At 40.4% G+C, this 18,194-nt stretch overlaps 1 protein-coding gene across 1 annotated transcript; it reads right to left on the minus strand.

Moving 5' to 3' along the window:
* Positions 1-7,320: 7,320 nt before the first annotated feature.
* Positions 7,321-18,095, minus strand: SRD5A1 (steroid 5 alpha-reductase 1). Its single transcript, XM_030971760.1, has 5 exons — positions 17,740-18,095; positions 15,634-15,800; positions 13,176-13,277; positions 10,802-10,952; positions 7,321-8,612 (listed from the first exon to the last, which is right to left on the minus strand). Exons 1-5 carry the CDS (start codon positions 18,063-18,065, stop codon positions 8,546-8,548), a joined length of 813 nt encoding a protein of 270 aa, XP_030827620.1. The 5' UTR covers positions 18,066-18,095; the 3' UTR covers positions 7,321-8,545.
* Between the last annotated feature and the right edge of the window lie 99 nt (positions 18,096-18,194).

Here is an 18,194-nt window from a genome sequence, read left to right on the forward strand (position 1 = left end):
ATGAAAATTACCTGTAGTCTTCATGAGTATCCATTCCAAATCCTTTCTGGAGAGCCTTTCAGAAAACTGATTTACTTAAAATGAAAGCCCATTCAAAGGCTGTTTAAAATGCCTTTGGAGACGTATGTTCCTAGGCTGAAAAATATGGTGTTATGGAAAGCAGTCTCTATAAACAATAGACCTGTGCTTTGTATTTTGCATTTTCCCCTACATCTTATGCTACAGTCACCTACTTTAAAAAATGAAAATAGCTAATAATAATATAAACAATATAATAATAATAATATAAAAATTAGCTAATAATAATAATAATAATACTGAAAATAGCTAATAAATGTAGAACCCAACTTTTCTGGTCAGTACCAGCATTTCCCTTTCTGCTCCTTCTGTAAACAGTGCTTTGCAAAAATTCACCAGCACAAACACAAACAATTCTATGATAAAGAGTTTCAATATTATTAAAAGAAAAACCAAAAAACACAGGCCAAAACCCAACCAAACAAAAAAAATCCAAAACACAAAAAAAACCCCACCCCAAAATAAAATTTTGCTCTGGGTAAGCAATCTTTTCTCCACAGGAAACTCTCCAGGAACCCCTCTTATTATCAGTTCATGAGAAAGTCCATAAATTCACTGCGTGTCAAACGATGTTACATGAATAAATCATTGAATGGAATTTTTTCCCCTGGTGTTGTTTATTGTTTGTTTGTTTTAACTGAAGGTGTTTAGTGAAAATCTCAGGCAAGAACAGACTAAATATACCAGCAGCCAGGATGGAGCTGGTATATTTAGAATTTTGCTCTCAGAATTTTGCATTTCCAAGTGGTGTCAGCTGTGGAGGTTGAGGACCCAGGGCCTCTTGCTGGATGCCCTCTGTGTCTGAGCACAGTCAAGGGTGGATTCAAATTGTGTCCCCATGCATGCATGGGCTGGTGCCTCCAAGTGCCAGTGACTGAGATCCAGGGGCAGCTACTGGGCAGACGGGTGCCTGAGCCCAGCTGCTGGACTTTGCACATTTGTATTGACATATTTCCCAGAAACAGACAAAAAACTTCCAAGCCCAAACAAAAGTTGTAAGCCTCTGAAAGGCTGAATTAAAAAATTCTATGGATGGATTTCCATCTTTCTTGGCTTGCTTGGCTGAGTGCTGTGACATCAAAGGCGGGTCTATGCACTAAGTTCTTGCAAGGTTTAGCTATCAGTAACTCTATAGAGGATGGTGCCTCTTACTGAGGGCTGCCATGCTGGGGGCTGGAGAGGAAAGAGGATCATGAGCAGGAAGTTTAGCACTCCTTGTTGTTCTACATGTTGTGCAAAACAGACACAGATGGCTGGTGCAGACCTCTGCTGGTAATTTATTCATGCTTGTTTGGGGGTGCATTCCTGTCTGCTTCCAGGGTCCCTGAGCTGGAGGAGAGGACTGTCTTTGAATTTGCTGCTGTGAGTAACAATTTCTGCTCTAGGCAGTGCTTAGAGGGGACTGGAAACTATGATGCAATAGGTATCCAGTAAACCCACATCTGTGCAGTGTCAAATAAGACAATTGAGAACAGTGTTAGACTGGATTTTATATGCTAGAAAATGTTAGATAATCATTTCATGTTTCTAATTAGCCTAGTGTTAATGAAGACACAAAGTGGCAGAAGATGACGGTATTACTCGATGAAAAATAAAGCACGGTTTTTCATCTGCAGTGTTACTAGCAATTTATCTTTTTGATCTGATGCAGAAACAAGAACATTCAAGAAGATCTCTGAGGTTTAGCCACAGTAGCAGATGGGGTTGCATCTGCAAAGGAGATTGTTTTGTCTGCTTTGAATTGAAATTAAAAGCTGTTGCAATGACAATTCATCTAGTATGAAGAATTAGGAAACAAAGTACAATTACTTTGGGGTTTTTTACTTTTAATAGTAACCATTTAAAGAGTAGTAATTACAGCATATTATTCATTGAAGTCTGGAATGTCTACATTGCATGGCAATTTCAGTTTAGGAAAACCACTTAAAGCTATTGACAAAAGTCTTTTCCTACAAGTGCCATGTTAGAGTTTTATTTTGAACTTTTATAAATTCAGATGTTTTATTTGGCTTGCACTACAAGGTTTTGGTAATAGGGGGGCTACAGGGGTGGCTTTTGTGAGAAGCTGCCAGAAGCTCCTCCCATGTCCAGCAGAACCAATGCCAGTCAGCTCCAATACAGACCTATTGCTGGCCAAGGCTGAAATCAGCAGTGATGGTGGTGGCATTGCTGGGGTAACAGCTAAAAAGGGACAAAAAAACCTGCAAGTGGAGAGAGGAGTGAGAATTTGTGAGAGGAGCAGCTACGCAGACACCAAGGTGTTCGAGGAAGGAGGGGTGAGGAGGTGCTCCAGGTGCCCGAGCTGAGATTCCCTTGCAGCCATGGGGAGGCAGCTGTGCCCCTGCAGCCCATGGAGGTCCGTAATGGAGCAGAGATCCACCTGCAGCCCAAGGAGGACTCCACACTAGAGCAGTGTTCTCTTTTTGCTTATGAAAATAGCGCATTTCTTCTTGGTCATTTAGCTTTCTATTCATAACATTATACTGCTGTATGCTGTCTGCATAGCTACTCATATTTTCTAAACTACTCTTCCTAGTATTACTTTATTCTATCAGTAATTATCATATACTGCACTGTTTCAGAATAAATATTATGTTTAATCTCATACTCTTTATTTCTGCGGCCTAGTAAAATCTGCAAGGATTATCTGAAGTGTAAAAAGGACTATTTTCCTCTCTGGTTACTGGTTTCAGTATATCCTGATGACTCTCCTTTAACACTTGAGCACTTTCTCAGTACTATTTGGAATTTCCATTTCAGTTCTCCTGTTCCATCCTGATGGTGATACTATCACCATTTTTCAAAGAGACAGGCAAAGAATGAAAGAGGAAACATACTTGCCTTTGAAAAACATTAAAATCCTACAAACCTACACTATTGCACTGGGCTGCTTTGTCACAGGGCTTCCTTGCACATTAGCAGGACCCTGGCTGTGCACAGCATGTGCCTCTTGGTCTTCTGCAGCAAAAACAACAAGTGAATTGGGGACATAAGTGGAAGCCTCTTGGACTGTTCACCAACAGACTAATATTGATTTAAAAGGGTAGATTCCAGCCCCATGAAGCAGCCAGCAGGACACAAATATAGCAGGTACCTGAAGAAAGTTTTTCTTGCTTACGTTGGACCGGTCCTTAGTCTGGACAGTGCAGCTCAATGTCTGAGCCCCATTCCCAGATGACACAGCTTTTTCTTTTCTGGCAGAAGTTTACAACTAAATTTGCAGTGGTTTTCCCTTTCAATAGCCCAAGAGAAATGGAGTGCTCCCTCCTAGAACAGCTGGAACATGTGGCTCGGCTAGTGCTAGCTTTTTGGATCCAGCCACCCATGTCCTCTCAGAAACTGGACAGATATTTCCAAAACAAGAGGGAGCAGGGACAAACAACACCATTGAGACACTCCTAGCACGTTGGTAAGGCATCATCTCCAGGGAAGCATTACACCAAAGGATACCAATTGTTAGGTTTTCTTTCATTTCTGTGAATAACCTATTGCTTCCACTACCCCCTTGTACACAACAATGCATCAAATATTAGCTTTGATTTTCAAGCACACATGGTAAATCAAGCAGGATATGTAAAAAACATGTTGTTTTAAGAAGCTCAAGCTTCAGTTGTGCAATTCTTTCAGATGCAAACCTTGGTTAAGGCTTTGCCCTTCAAGTGTCCTGCAACAGAAATTTAATTGCTTGCTTACACATATTTTTGTGTGGGCACATGAGCACATAGATGGTGATAAATACATTGCATCACTGCAAAAAGTGGTGCAATTTTAACTTGAGATCTGCTTTCCTCACGAAATGGATGTGTGTATGAAAGGCTGCCCTAACAGCTGCAACTGTTATTGGTAAAACCGAGGAGCATAAAACAGACTGGAACAGTCTCGTACTAAAGTTATTAATATATTTCAATCACAAAAAGGATATAAAAACTGTGTTAGGCACTCAGAATTTCCTGTCTGCTGGAAGAATTCAAGTTTATACAAGTCATTTGTACACTATCTTCACTCCCCCAAAAGATAATATCATGCTGATTCTCAATTAAACTAGTTGAAACAGCAGGTGCTACAGTTTTTTCAAGTGAAAAGTGACCTAGCAGCAGGAGAGGAACCCAAGTGAGCAGCCTCTGCTTCTGTTAATCTTTGCTCTAACTGCAAGTGTAGAACATCTCAGCTACATACTTTGTTTTAGGTAACCAAGAATGTATCACACTAGACAAATTTACCTTGTGACTCTTAATAACTGCTCTGAGTGCATCTCATCAAGTTCACATATGCATCTAGGTCATTCTAATCCAATCTTGCTTTTACACTCCCCAAGATCTCAGCTGGGATAATGAAATTGTTGGTACAAAAGCCTTGGTCAATCTCCACAAGTTAGAACAGGGATTAATAACAGAAAAAAAAAGTATTCAAGCAAGACACCACAAATCAGGTTTTATTAGTAAGGGATTTGGGGGAAAGATGTATCAATCTGACTAGAAGCATCTCTATTAAAAATAGCTACAGATATAGCCAATAGCAAGTATGCATGTTTTCTCCCTCTGGAATGCACAGAACTGAGTTCATTTTCACATTACATATTCTTGAGAAAAATGTTTCAGTGTTAGATATTTTCCAACAGAAAAATCTGTCAGAGCTGCTGAAAAGGAAAGGGACTACAAGTGATGGCAAATAAGTGGGATATTGTTTAAACAAAAGACAATTCTAGCATTTGACCAAGTTGATCATATGCTTTCACCAATGTACCTGGGTCTTGAAATGTGGGAATCATAGAGTCATTTAGGTTGGAAAAGACCTCAGAGTTAATTGAGTCCAACCTTTAACCCAGCACTACCAAGTCCATCCCTAAACCATCTCCCTCAGTGCCACAACTACATGCCTACCTCCAAGGATTGTGACCCCACCACTCCCCAGGCAGCTTGTTCCAGGGCTTGACAACCCTTTCAGTGAAAAAATTTTTCATAATAGTCAATCTAAATCTCCCCTGGCACAACATAAGGCCATTTCCTCTCATCCTATCACTGGTTACCTGGGAAAAGAGATGAACTCCCACCTGGCTACAATCTCCTTTCAGGCCGTTGTAGAGAGTAGTAAGATTCCCCCTGGGCCCCCTTTTCTCCAGGCTAATCAGTCCCAGCTCTTTCAGCTGCTCCTCATAAGACCTGCACACTAAGAACTGCCTCAAATAAAATCTGTACTTTGCTTAGGGAAGGCTTTAGAAGTATAATGAGAATGTAAAATATAATCACACAAAGAACAAAACCGTCTGGCTTGGTTTTGGGATTTTTTTTATTAATCCAATTAACTAACATTTCCAAACATGCTGACATTCACAGCCCACAGACCTTAGCTTTTCCTTTTCTGTAACAAGAGAGAGAACAGGGATAAGCTATCAGACTATCACATTTCAGATCCTATCCCACTGTAGCAAACCATAAATTAACATAATGTGGGCAAACCAACTGAACTTTTAGGCAAGATAAATATTTATTAGCATAGTAGCAGAGCAAAATCAAGGCATCTGTTCAAACTTTCTGGAAACTAAGATAGAAGACTACTGACTAGAGAGCTACAGCTCTTGAATATAGAGATGTAATAAACACTGACCTTTCTTTCACTGTTTAGTATTTAAAAGAACATTTGCCTTTTCAAAAAAGGCAAAAAAAAGAAGTGTTAGATTAGAGTCTAAAGTGCTGCAAGGTGATTTTTTACTGGTAGGTTGACCCATTAGTGATTTTTAAACAAATATCCCTGAAGATATAAGAATTTTGGTTGTTGACTCTGGCCAAATGCCAGGTGTCCACCAAAGCCACTTTGTCACTCCACAACAGGACAGGAAGAAGAAACCGAAGCCTCAGCTTCTTGGGGTGAGATAACGACCAGGAGAGATCACTCGTCAAATATTGCCACAGACAAAAGAGACTCAAATTGAGGATATTAACTGAATTTATTACTAACATAAAGAGAGGAGGATAATTAAAAGTAAAATACATGTTAAAAACACATCCCCTTCACCTTTCTCTTCTTCCCAAGCTCTACCTCCTCCCCCAGGGAGGCTCAGGGAGACAGGGAATGGGAGCTATGGTCAGTTCATCACCTGTGGTTTCTCCTGCTCTTCAACGAGAGGAAGCCTTCCCTTGCTCCAACATGGGGTCCCTCCCACGGGAGACAGTTCTCCATGAACTCCAATCTGAGTCCATCCTGTTGGCAACAGCTCTCCATGAACTGCTCCAACATGGATTGCTCTTCCACAGGGTGCAGTGGTTCAGGCACAGCCTGCTCCAGTATGAGTCCCCCACAGGGCCACAAGTCCCACCATGAAACCTGCCCTAGCATGGGCTCCTCTCTCAAACCTCCCTGTCACAGCCCTGCTCCAGCGCAGGCTTCCCATGGCTTCACAGCCTCAGCCCAGGCAGCCATCTGCTCTGGCCTGAGGATCCTCCACAGGCTGCAGGTGGGTCTCTGCATCCCCATGGCCTACAGGGGCACAGCAGGGGAATCTCAGCTCCAACACCTGAAGTGCCTCCTCCCACTCTTCCACTTGGTGTCTGCCTAGATGTTGCTCTGCCCAAGAACATATTTTTTTCTTTCTTAAATATGCTATTACAAAGACATTACTGTCCTTCATGATGGGCTCGGCCTTGGTCAGGAGCAGGCTGGCCCTGGGACAAGCTGGCATTGGCTCTGCCAGACAGAGGGGAAGCTTCTAGCAGCTTCTTACAGAAATCACCCTGGTAGCCCCCATCACCAAAATCTGGCCACACAAACCCAAAAAAGATACTAACTCACTATAAACTACGTAAGGGTTTAAACACCTTGGGTAGATAGGGTTTTTTAATCCTATATTTTTTACCACTAAAAGAGATTTTAATAGGTGGATGATTTAGACAAGAAGATGTAAAAAAATGCTGCAGAGATGACAAGATTTAGAAATATCCTAAGATTCTAAAATTATCTTCAGAATATGCTTTAAGTGAAGTATTGAACTTTCATTGTCAATTAACTCAATTTTAGCATTGAGGAGTAAATCAAACTCTTCACCATCCTCTCTCTCCAGTGAGCATAATGACTTATCATCAAAACAAATCTTACTGCAATACCCTACTGGAAAACCTAGCATCTGGCAAAATTACGTTACTAATTTGTTTTGAAGAACATAACCCAACATAGAAGTACAAACAGAGCACACGACACTTGGCAAAAGTTTGAATTACATTTATTTTCAAATTTTATTAGCAGCAGAGTTTTGGGGTTTTGTGGAAAGATTTTTTTTAGTTAGTGTTCATTTGTTTGTTTTAATTTTTTTTTAATTATTAAAATTTGCTTCTTCACATGGGGGCTTTGTTGAATTGCGGTTTTTGGTTTTTTTTTTTTTTTTACTTTTCCCTTGAGTTGTTTTGGTTGGGTTTTTTTTTTTTTTTTTTGGTGTCAGCAGTTCTAAAAGACTCTTTATTATTACAATCATGCAAAAGACACAGAACCTGAAAATCTGTATGCTTAGGATCCCATCATGTTCTTGAAACCATTCTGGAGTCCTTTGTGAGCAAAAGGTTGGGGTATGAGAACGGACACAAGGCTCCAGAATTTTAGAATATAAAATAATCTAGAATGTTAGCAACAGAAGAAGGAAGACACTTGATTTTTTTTTTAAACAGCATAGTAAGAATTTTTTTTAAATATCAAGGTTTTTTTATAAATTAAATTAGAAAACATTACACAATTGTTAACAATGCTAGATTGGCCTAAGTATGCTAAGTAGACTTCCAAAACCAGTTTAGAGTGAGAAGACACATATTGCATATTGAGATAGCTATCAATTTTAAGAGGTAGATGACAATATTAATCTATTAGCAGTACAACTTTTATGTAAATATTACTAGATATTGTCTGTAAAATGCCCCTATATTTGTAAGGGTGCAAAGAGAAGGAAAAACACTGCCTCTCATCTAAAAGCAACTGTATTCATCTAATTCCTTGGTCTACATCACCAGTTCTTCTGGAAATGCAGGTGGGGGGAATTTAAAGGATTAGTAAGGCAAGGAAAAAAAATAAAATCAACCCTGTTTGTGTATGTAGGCAAAACACCCCATCCAGACTGCAGTGAGGGTGGCTGAGCTCACAGCACAATCCTCAGGACAGCTTGGCTACATTGGATGAAAACAGCAGAAGCCCTCACAGGCAGAAAAAGCAGCATCAGAAGTCGTGCACAGTACTTCCCGCGATGCCAATTCAGACTCATTGCCTAATGTATTTATGAAGGTGCTTCACTGCTGGAAAACCATTTCTGTTCCTATTCACCCTGTCCATCAGATTTCTGAGTTACCATTAAGAGGAAAAAGCAGTAAGTAATAGCACCACTGATGGAAAGGCTTCGTCACAGTGATGATCCAAGTGTGTTGCTAACCTGCCAGCATCTGTAAAATGTTGGCTGTTACTAAAAGCATCCATCTCAAAGTGTTAAAAGCACAGCTCAGTACAAAAATGGGATGACAATTTTTCTGTCCTTTGGATAGTCTTCAAATTTCTCAAGGTACCATCTGAAAAACAAAGAAAAACCTGATGAGCATTGAATCTTCAAAACACTGCTGAGGAAATGTAATAATTGTAAAATGTGTTTAATTTAATCCATACATGTTTTTGTCTACAAGAAAAAAGAAAAACAAACAAAAAAACCCACCAAAAAAACCCCAACACCTTTATAACCTACCTCTGGATAGAAAAACAGCATTTACTGCACTTGTCCTAATGATATCTAATCACCAAATATAACAAAACTGTTATACCTGCCAGCAACGAGAAATCAAACCAACAGATGTGGTGAGATATGTCAGGGAAGGAATAACCCATTCTTTCAAAATGTATGGTGTTGCACATACCGAGTATTTACATCTTTTAAAATTAGAGGGAGAAAAAATAAAATCAAAAACCTGTCATTGCATAATGACTTCATGTGGAATCAAGGGATACTTCACACACTGGAAGGAGAGTCCCATCTGCATAGAAGCATCTTTGGCTGCAGTTAGAATCTGGGTAACCAAACTGAACATGATGAACATTGCACTTGCCTTATTGCTAACACCCCTCAAAGACTATCACTATTTTCAAATCCAGACAATTAAAAATTCCAGAGTACTATCAGATATTATTTGTATTTTCACCTTTCATAACAAGCATGTTTACTCCCATTTTTGAATATTTATTCTGCTTCTCTGAAATAAAAGAACTAAGTTCACCTGGGGTCCTCAAAAGTGCAGATATTCATAAGATCAATAGCTAACTAACTGCAAGATCAAAGCTGGAATAAACAGAACAAAACACTCAATGCATGATAGGTGCAACCTGCATCTAGGGAATACAATTATTACCCTATTTACCCATTTCAGTAATTTATTCTAAGTTTTTTAAATAAACAAACTAAACTAATGTTTCTTCACTTATATGGATTTGCTGTTTTTAGTTGCTTGGGTATTTTTTCCTGTACCCCTATTCCATTTTCATGCATTTTTCCTTTAGTGTAAAAAGCTTCCTTTAACAACATTTAGCTTTTCTTGATGTTCTGAAAGAGTGCCATCAAGGCTTAAGACTGATGGAAACCAACCATGGAATTTGAGCCTGAAAAAGGTAATATACAAGGAGAGGCAGGAGAACCTGTCCTTACTTCATCTGGCAAGGAGGAGACACTCAGAAGTCAATTGGATGAGCCCTGGGCAACTGGGCAGAGCCTTGTGGTTTGCCACACACCAGTTGACTGGACAACCTTCAAATGCTCCTCCCAACTCAAGACAGCCTGCAACTCTGCTCACTAATAGCAGGCGATAAAACAGGAAGAGACGGTCAAAGGCAACAGGTTTGGAAGGCCCAGGTTGGATAGTGGAAGAAACTTGTTCACTGGGAGGGTATCACATACCCAAACATCCTACAAACAAGGGACAGGAAAACCTCTTTCTGGAGGTTTTTAGCACTCCATTAGACATAGACACGGCTGCCCTCACAGATGGTCAGTATTTTTTTTCAACCTGTTTCCTCCTTAAATTCACATTTATTTCCTCTTATGCCACTAAGTTTCAACATGAGAACCAAAGCAGGAAGCTGAAAACAGCCAAAATAAAATTAACGTGTTCAAATTCATTTAAGCATGCTATTCCTTAATGAGAATCCTTTCAGGAAACAAGTCTCCCCAAACTACAGTCCTTCTTGTTAGCAGGAAAGCCACACTATAAATACAGTACATGAAGAGTCTGATTGTTTAGAGCAGCGACTTCATTAAATATCATCTATCAGAACTGCTTTCATAATGTCCATACAATTGATTATAGACAATTTGATACAGACATTACTATAAAGTGTGCCTGTTAAAGACAGCTTGGGTGATTTTCAAAACTTTATATATTAGAGAAACAAGTTTGAGAAGGGAAAGTATAGTATTTGATTAATTAAGAGAATATTGCTAAACCTGCCTATAATTTTTACAGATCCAGGATGAACTATCTTCATTTAAACGTTATTTTGACCACCTTGTTGTACTGTGTTTATGCTCTGTACTATCCTGCTGAAATTCTGCAGTATTTAATCTTCTCAGAGTATCCTCTATCATATTCTGCCCCACAGCAGCATTCTCTTTCACAAGACTTGCTCTGCAACATCCCTGTAGGATGAGGCATAATTTGTGAGATCGAAATGCAGTGCGGCATAGAGACAACAGATCTGACAAGGCAGGAACACTTACTTGTGGTGTTGTCTTGCCCTTGAACTCAGAATGAAGAGAGTACACAAGGCAAATGCAAAGCTTTCAATGGTGCAGCAGGCAAGGGCAAACCCAAACCATTCCAGGATCTCTCCAAAAAAGTTGGCTCCGCTGACATACTCAAACATTCCTCCTGAAAGCAGGACAGAGTTTGTTCAAAATACCTTAGTCAGGATGTGCAATGTTACCTTTTCTGTACACCAAGTAGGAGCTATATCACCAATGTCTCAATTTGATTTTTAAAGGCAGTGGAAACAGCATTTTTTAGTTTAAGCTGCACTATGAAGGAACACTTCAGACCTCATTCTAAGACAGACCTTTTGTAGCTCCACTTTTCCCTCTTTAAATAAAGAAAGAAAAGCAGATTTACTAGCATCAGAAGCAAGTGCATGCCTTTGTGAATAATTACTTAATGACATGTTATTTGATCATATCCTAAAACTTTTTTAAAATACGTAGAAATAGAAGACATACTCCCCTTGAGTCCCAGAAAATACTCATAGAGTTACTTAGCCTACAATTTCATTTCTTTAAGTACTTTAAAAAATAAGTTAATTATGAACAATACTATTATTATGAAGTAAAAATTCCAAATTTGTTCTCTAGCTTACAAAGTTATTGCACTTTTGTTCCCATCCCTCATCAGATAGCTGTTTCTGCCTCTACTCTCAGTGAAAATTTGGCAGTCTGTGTTAAATCGATTGTATAGACAATTGTGCATAAACAATTGGTACTCAGCTGCTGGGAATTTTATAAATCAAGAATTTCACCCTAATTCTAAAGTTGGTGTACAAATGGATAATATCTCAGTATGTGCTTTACCAGTATGACTAAACAAACAAGTATTTGGCAAATGTAATAAAGGACATGATTTGACCTTGCTCACTAATTACACTACCTTTGTGACAAAAGTTAAATTCTAGCACTTAAACTGGATAAGCAACATCAAAAAGACCAGCTACTCCTGATCTCACAGCAAATAACCTATTTCCTTCAGAACCTTTTTGTACACTGAACACAGTACAGGATGTTCATATTCATTTTTCACATGAGCACTTCCATTTACATCTATTAAAATTGTAATTATTTTCACCTTTTGATGAAAAATAAGTCTACCTTAGTTATCTTAGTTCTTATAGTTTTATTAAAAAAAATTAACAACCGAGAAAAAGCAACAACTAAGAAAAAAAAATGTAGTGAAATAACAGAATTCAGAGGTATTATTATCTTTCTGCTCTCAGTGAGTGTAATGTACCCAGAAGAGTGCCTGTTTCTGTCAGTGATAATAAACCTTAACACTTCAATATAGGCTCCATAAGAAAGCCTTTCATATTCTCCATTTTCCCATGAAGGCCAGAATTTACAATGCCAAATTCATTTGGATTTCTGTCCTCCTTTCCCTGTGTCTCCCTTTTCAAAATTGTTGCTGTTCTCCAATTACTTCAGGTACCTCCCCTCTTATATCGGACATGAGATGGGTCACATGCTGAGTACTTTCTTCATTCCCCTGCTGCCCCCACACTGACTGAATAATTTAGGTCTTTCATCTCCACCCACCTGCTGATTCTCTGAAAAATTGGGCAATGGTGTTACATTTGTACCCCTTTTTAAATATATAGCCAATGTTGGTCAAGAAACTCAAAGATTTGCACAAGCCAAGTGATATAATGAAACAGATTCCTTCCAATACTTAGCTTCAGAGGAAAAACCAAAATGTTTCCCAAACTATAAAATCACTTCCCGTGGTAGAAAACAAAATGCTATTTCCAGTTGCCTCTTATATCATAAATTGCTATCTCCTCTAAAATACACCAAGCTTTAGAAGGCCATTTTCACACAGAATCATTTTAGATTGGAAGCAATCTCTTGAGATAATCTTGTTCAACCAGCACTGTTGAAGCAGGATCAGCTGGAACAGGCTGTCCAGGACTATGCCCAGTGTGGTTTCAAGTCTCCCTCCAATCTCTCTGAGCAACCTGCTCCACATCTGTGTGCTTGACCATCCTTCCAGCCAAAAAACAAAAACCAAAACCAAACAAAACAAAACAAAAAACAAAACAAAACAAAAAACAAAACAAAACAAAAAACAAAACAAAACAAAAAACAAAACAAAACAAAAAACCAACCAAAAAATACAGATAAAATTTTATGTTCTTGAATTTTGTGTCCACTGCCTCTGGTCCTGTCACTAGGCACCACTAAGGAGAGCCTGGTTTTCTCTTCTTCATAATATATAAACTTTGGTAAGATCTCCCTGAGCCTTCTCTTCTCCAGTCTGTAGAGTCCAAGCTCTCTCCACTTCTTATATGAGAGATACTTCTTTTTGTTGTATTAATTTCTGTACCATTTTACTTACCTCTTGGTATCTTGTAACCAGTTTCCCCTGGTTTTCTCAGATTTCTGAGAATATGATCAGAATGAATATTGATGGCCATGCCAATCAACCATCCTAAAAAACCTGAAGAGAAATATTGAAAATACTATATTTAGTGCACTGTGTTTGTTCAGAAAACAAACTACAGTCCAATAGCACATTAAGCATATTGTGTCAAAGCAGTAGTAACATAAATAGCATAAACAGCTCTGGTGACATCCTGCATAGTCCCAGTCCCACACTGTGCTCTTCAATCAGCAGAGCTCACGGCATCAACAGCTCCCTAGATGGCAAATAGCAACTTAAAAATGAAGTTTATTCTTATGTTGCTAGACTTATATAAATGTATGTACGTGCATATATGCAGATGTAACGTGTATGTTTCCCTAACTTTGACATAGAAAAATATGCTAAGATTTTACATACTGAAAGAAACAGCCATTTTTAACCTTCCCAGAGGGACACATCTTAGCCCCACTCTCCTTTGACTATGTTACTGATAGCACATCAGAATTTCCCCAATAGATTTCTGTGCAATAAAAGGAATACAACCGTGAAGGAATTAACATGCCATTTAATCATTCAGCAAAACGGTTTAGCCATTTATTACAGCCTTTCACAGAAACTGAGATTGTTGTCACATTCTGCATCCTTATGTTGCCATGAGGGTGGGATAAATCAAAAGGAATTTAGGATTGAAATTCATTATTTTTATCCCTTGGCAACACATTACCTATGTTATATTCCCTTGAAGGCAGCATTCCCTGCTGATAAGGAATGGATAAGGTCTGTGTTTTGAGGTTAACCAGTGCCTCATCTCAGATTCTGTGATTAGTCTTTCTAACAAGACACAATCATCTGGAGCATCCATACACCTATCAGTATTAGGAGAGACACTGGTAACCCACATCCCTTGCCTACAAGATTATACCCAGATTTGGACAATGCATACATGCTCTTCAGGTTTGATGTGCAAGGAGAGCAGAGGTGACACATGTGCTTAGTTGCCTGGTGGCCAGATAAAAATCTTCATGCAACAGTCGAGGTGCTCATGTTCTGTAACCTGCACCTTGTGAGTTACAGGTGCTGTTCTGCTTTGCAGAACTGCTACTAAAGAAGTGTTTTGATGCATAAAAGACTTACCCATGAACATTCGAAGGAAGTAGTTGAATAGGGACTTAAAGGAGTAAGAAGAGACATGGCATACTGCAAAGGGTTTGAAGAAGATAAAGCAAACAAAGGAAGAAAGGAGTTCCAACTAAAAGTGCAGACAGATTAGGAAAGGACACAAGGGTGAGGCACAGAGGTGTTGGTGTCCTGTTTATAGCAGTCACCACTTCAGGGTATCACCAGCTCTCTTGGTAAATTCACAAGCTCTTTATTGGCATACAAGTGTAAGGTTCATGCTGAAAGATTATGATGTTGTTCTTGGTTTGCAAGCTCATGGTTCTGCATTTGAGGCAGAACACTCCTGTTTCTCTGAAAACACACAAGTTCACTGCTCTGAACTAAAACAACACACAGTCCAGAGAACCCATGAGGAAATCACATCAAAACCATATTCCTGCTCCAAATCAATTACTGCTGTACATATAAGTTATTGTGTTCCCCAAAACAGACAAACTTTATAAAAGGGTTCTACAGTCAGAGGTTACACAACCCACTACTCTGCCTTTGACTGATGAGGCAAAACATTCTGGTTTATCTTCAGATGAAAATTATCTTTCTGTAAAGATTTCATTAGGAAATGATACTATCATTTTGACAGTAGGCAAAAGTAGATGTCTAGGAAGCAAAAAAATTGAGTAAATAAATATTTTGTCACTAAATACCTTAGTCTTTTAATCATATCCCTGGCTTCAAGTATAAATGTAACCTCACTTCCCAATTGGGAGTGAATGATCAACCCCTCCCTTGTGTGGCCAGTTTTGTCATTTACAAAGCCACCCCCCAATTACAAGGGCAGCTGGATTGGTGCCTGTATGTGTATCCAGAGTAGATATCCTGACACCAAGGACTTGCAGCATTTGCCATGGCATATCAGTAGTTAGCAGCTACCCTTGCTAGATTTTTTACTCCATGAATTTGTTACTTTAGTTTAATCTACATGTTAAACAGAAAAGCTTTGCTTCTTCTAAACCTGCATGCTGCTGGTTCCATATAGGGTTTCAAGCTTCTACATGGAAAAAAAAAATACATTACCTGGATTTACTTGGCTGTTAGAGAGTAAAGACAACAATCAGATGATCTAGCACTGCAGAAAGAAGTGTCAGTTCACAGGTTAACAAAGGTTAAAAGGCCTCCAGCTACACCAATGAGAAAATTATGAGAAGACTTACAAAATGGCATTAAAGATACTATAAAATCACAATAAAAAATTAAGAGCTATGAAGACAGAGGAAAATGACACCTGATGTTCTCATAACATGATTTAACTCACCTGTAATGAAGCGTGAGCCGCCCAGCCAGCCTGGAGGGTAAGTTGCATAGGTGGTTAAGCTTCGGCCCTGCAAGTACCCGTTGAAAGCACAGAACAGAAGCGCTAACACAAAAGTGAAAAACGGCGTTGGTTTTCCTTCACGGATCAGAAGAGGAAAGATGAGTGCCCTATAGTAAACAAAGAAAAGAAAATTTATTGTATTAACCACAAAAAAAGATAGTTTTGAAGTCCAAGCATTGTCCACATTACCCTACTTTACAAATTCTCAGCACCAGCCCTTGGTGTCTGTTTGAGAGGATAGCTACACTTGCTTTAATATCTAAAATATTCTTTTTTTTTGCCTAGTTGGAATTACAAGACCAGTCCTCTCTACTGTATGGCAGAAATTTTCAACTTTGCATCCAAAGCAATTACTTTGATGAGAGGAATAAAGACAACTGATATTAAGCACAGTCCATTTTTGTCCCTCAACCCTCAGTTGTATCATCAAGCTTTCTGAGATGAGCTAGGAAACAAGACCCCTCCACTAAATTCCCCCAGCATTTCCAGGGGGAAAGTCAATCCCCTTTAAATTAACCTAATTGACCTCAGTTTCCTCCCTACCCTGTAAGCCAAAACATTAATTGCTTCACCTTGACGGTTTTGGTCTACTCTATGACACCTCTAAAAACATGACAAACCCACAATTGCCACCCCATTTGGGAAAGGAATCTTGATTGCTTTACCTGGGGGATTATGCAAGTAAACAAACTAGCTCCAAACAAGAAGAGCAGGTGAATACTCTTGTGCTCTTTCTTGTGGTACTAGCCAACTCCCAATTGTCTATTGATTTAATTATGATCTATAATGATACAGAAGCAGGATCACTGAAGCCTGAGCATTCTTCATGTGTTTTCCACCTACCCAAGGACAACTGCTTCAAAATAACCTTTCCAAAGGAAGTCCAACCCTAACAGCTTTCAAGAAAGAGTAATAAATTCACTACAGGATTATTTAAAGCATGCAATGCCACAAGAAATAAAACTAGATAACAGAGGTCTCTTTCAGTCTACGCTTACCTACACAAGAGTCCCTTGGGTTTGGCATAGCAACAAGCAAGTGGAAAAAAAGAAACTGCAGTACAGTTAACCTTTTTGTACAAATCATTGCCTCACATTCCTAATTATTCCCAGACATCGAGGATGAGCAAAGATCCCATGTGAAAACTAATGTCTTTACACTTAACAATAGAAAAAGGGTGCGGAATACACTTGGTCAAAAGCAAGAGCTTTTCTCAATAAGTACCAGAAAATAACATATCAGCCAAACAAGGGGCTTAAAATAAACCTGACAAATCTAACCCTCTTGTCTTGGTGGCAAATTTACTTGTGGAGTAAGACAAGTAGCTACTGTCCATGACTTGAAGGGAATACCAAGATCACACCTGGGCTCCAACTAAGTTGCCTTCTCCAAGTATTTTTACAAAATGCCTGAACACCGTTGACTACCTGGCAACATAGAGCACTTAGCCTCAGCTTTGCCAGTATTTTAATGAATCATTGAATATACTGAGCCAGAGGAAACACACAAGGCTCATCCAGTCCAACTCCTGCAACAAACGCTATGTTGAAAGACAATGTTGAACAATATAATTAGAAAATAGCTACTGTTTAGCAACATCAAGATTATATCAGTACAAGGTGCTGAACTTTGTTGTAACACAGTGACCTTAAGACAGCCTGGTCAATCCACTGCTGAAGCGGGAGGCACAGCAGCAGCACAGGGATGGAGCGGGGCGCTTAGGGAGCGCCAAGTGCATCGCCGGAGCATCGCAGTGCACAGCGCGCACAAGGCAGCCGGCACCGCATGGGCCGCGGCTATTCGCCCGGCTACCGAAACAACACAGGGCATATCGTAGTGTAGCGAAGCAGAAGAGACGTCAGTAACTATTACATTAAGTAACAAAGGTTAATTAACAGAACCTCAACCCCTTCGGTCGGGAAGCAGCAACTAGGTATCTCTATGAAGACCGACCCCTTCTCCTGCCCCCAGCACGGCAGGGAGCTCCCGCCATCCGCCCCAGCCCCGCCGGTGCCCGCGGGCAGCGCCGCCCGCCCGCCGCCGCACCTGTGCGCGTAGTGCAGGAGGAAGCAGCCCAGCAGGACGCGGTTGGGCCGGGCGGCCGCGACCGCCCCTCCGCAGGCGGCGAGCCCGAGCGGGACGAGGAGCGAGGGCAGCTCCTGCAGCACCCAGGCGGGGCGGGCGGGCACCAGCCAGCCGAAGCGCCGCGAGGAGTACCGGCCGTAGGGCATGGGGATGAAGCGGAGCAGAAGGGCGGAGACGGCACCCATCGCCATCAGCCCATAGGAGAAGAGCTCCAGCAGCCGCCGCTCCTCGGGGCCCTCGGCCCGGCGCCACAGCGCGCACACGCCGCCATCACCGGCAGACCCCATCGCGCTCCGCCGCCTCGGTCCATCTGGCACCGCCAGTGGCCGCCGGGGGCGTGCCCGCCGCCGCCGCCCCGCCCCCGCCCGCCCGTTGTGGGTGGGGCCGGGCCGGGCCGGGCCGGGCGCTCGGGAAGT

The sequence above is a fragment of the Camarhynchus parvulus genome, chromosome 2 (genome assembly GCF_901933205.1).
Source record: "Camarhynchus parvulus chromosome 2, STF_HiC, whole genome shotgun sequence".
Taxonomy (NCBI): domain Eukaryota; kingdom Metazoa; phylum Chordata; class Aves; order Passeriformes; family Thraupidae; genus Camarhynchus; species Camarhynchus parvulus.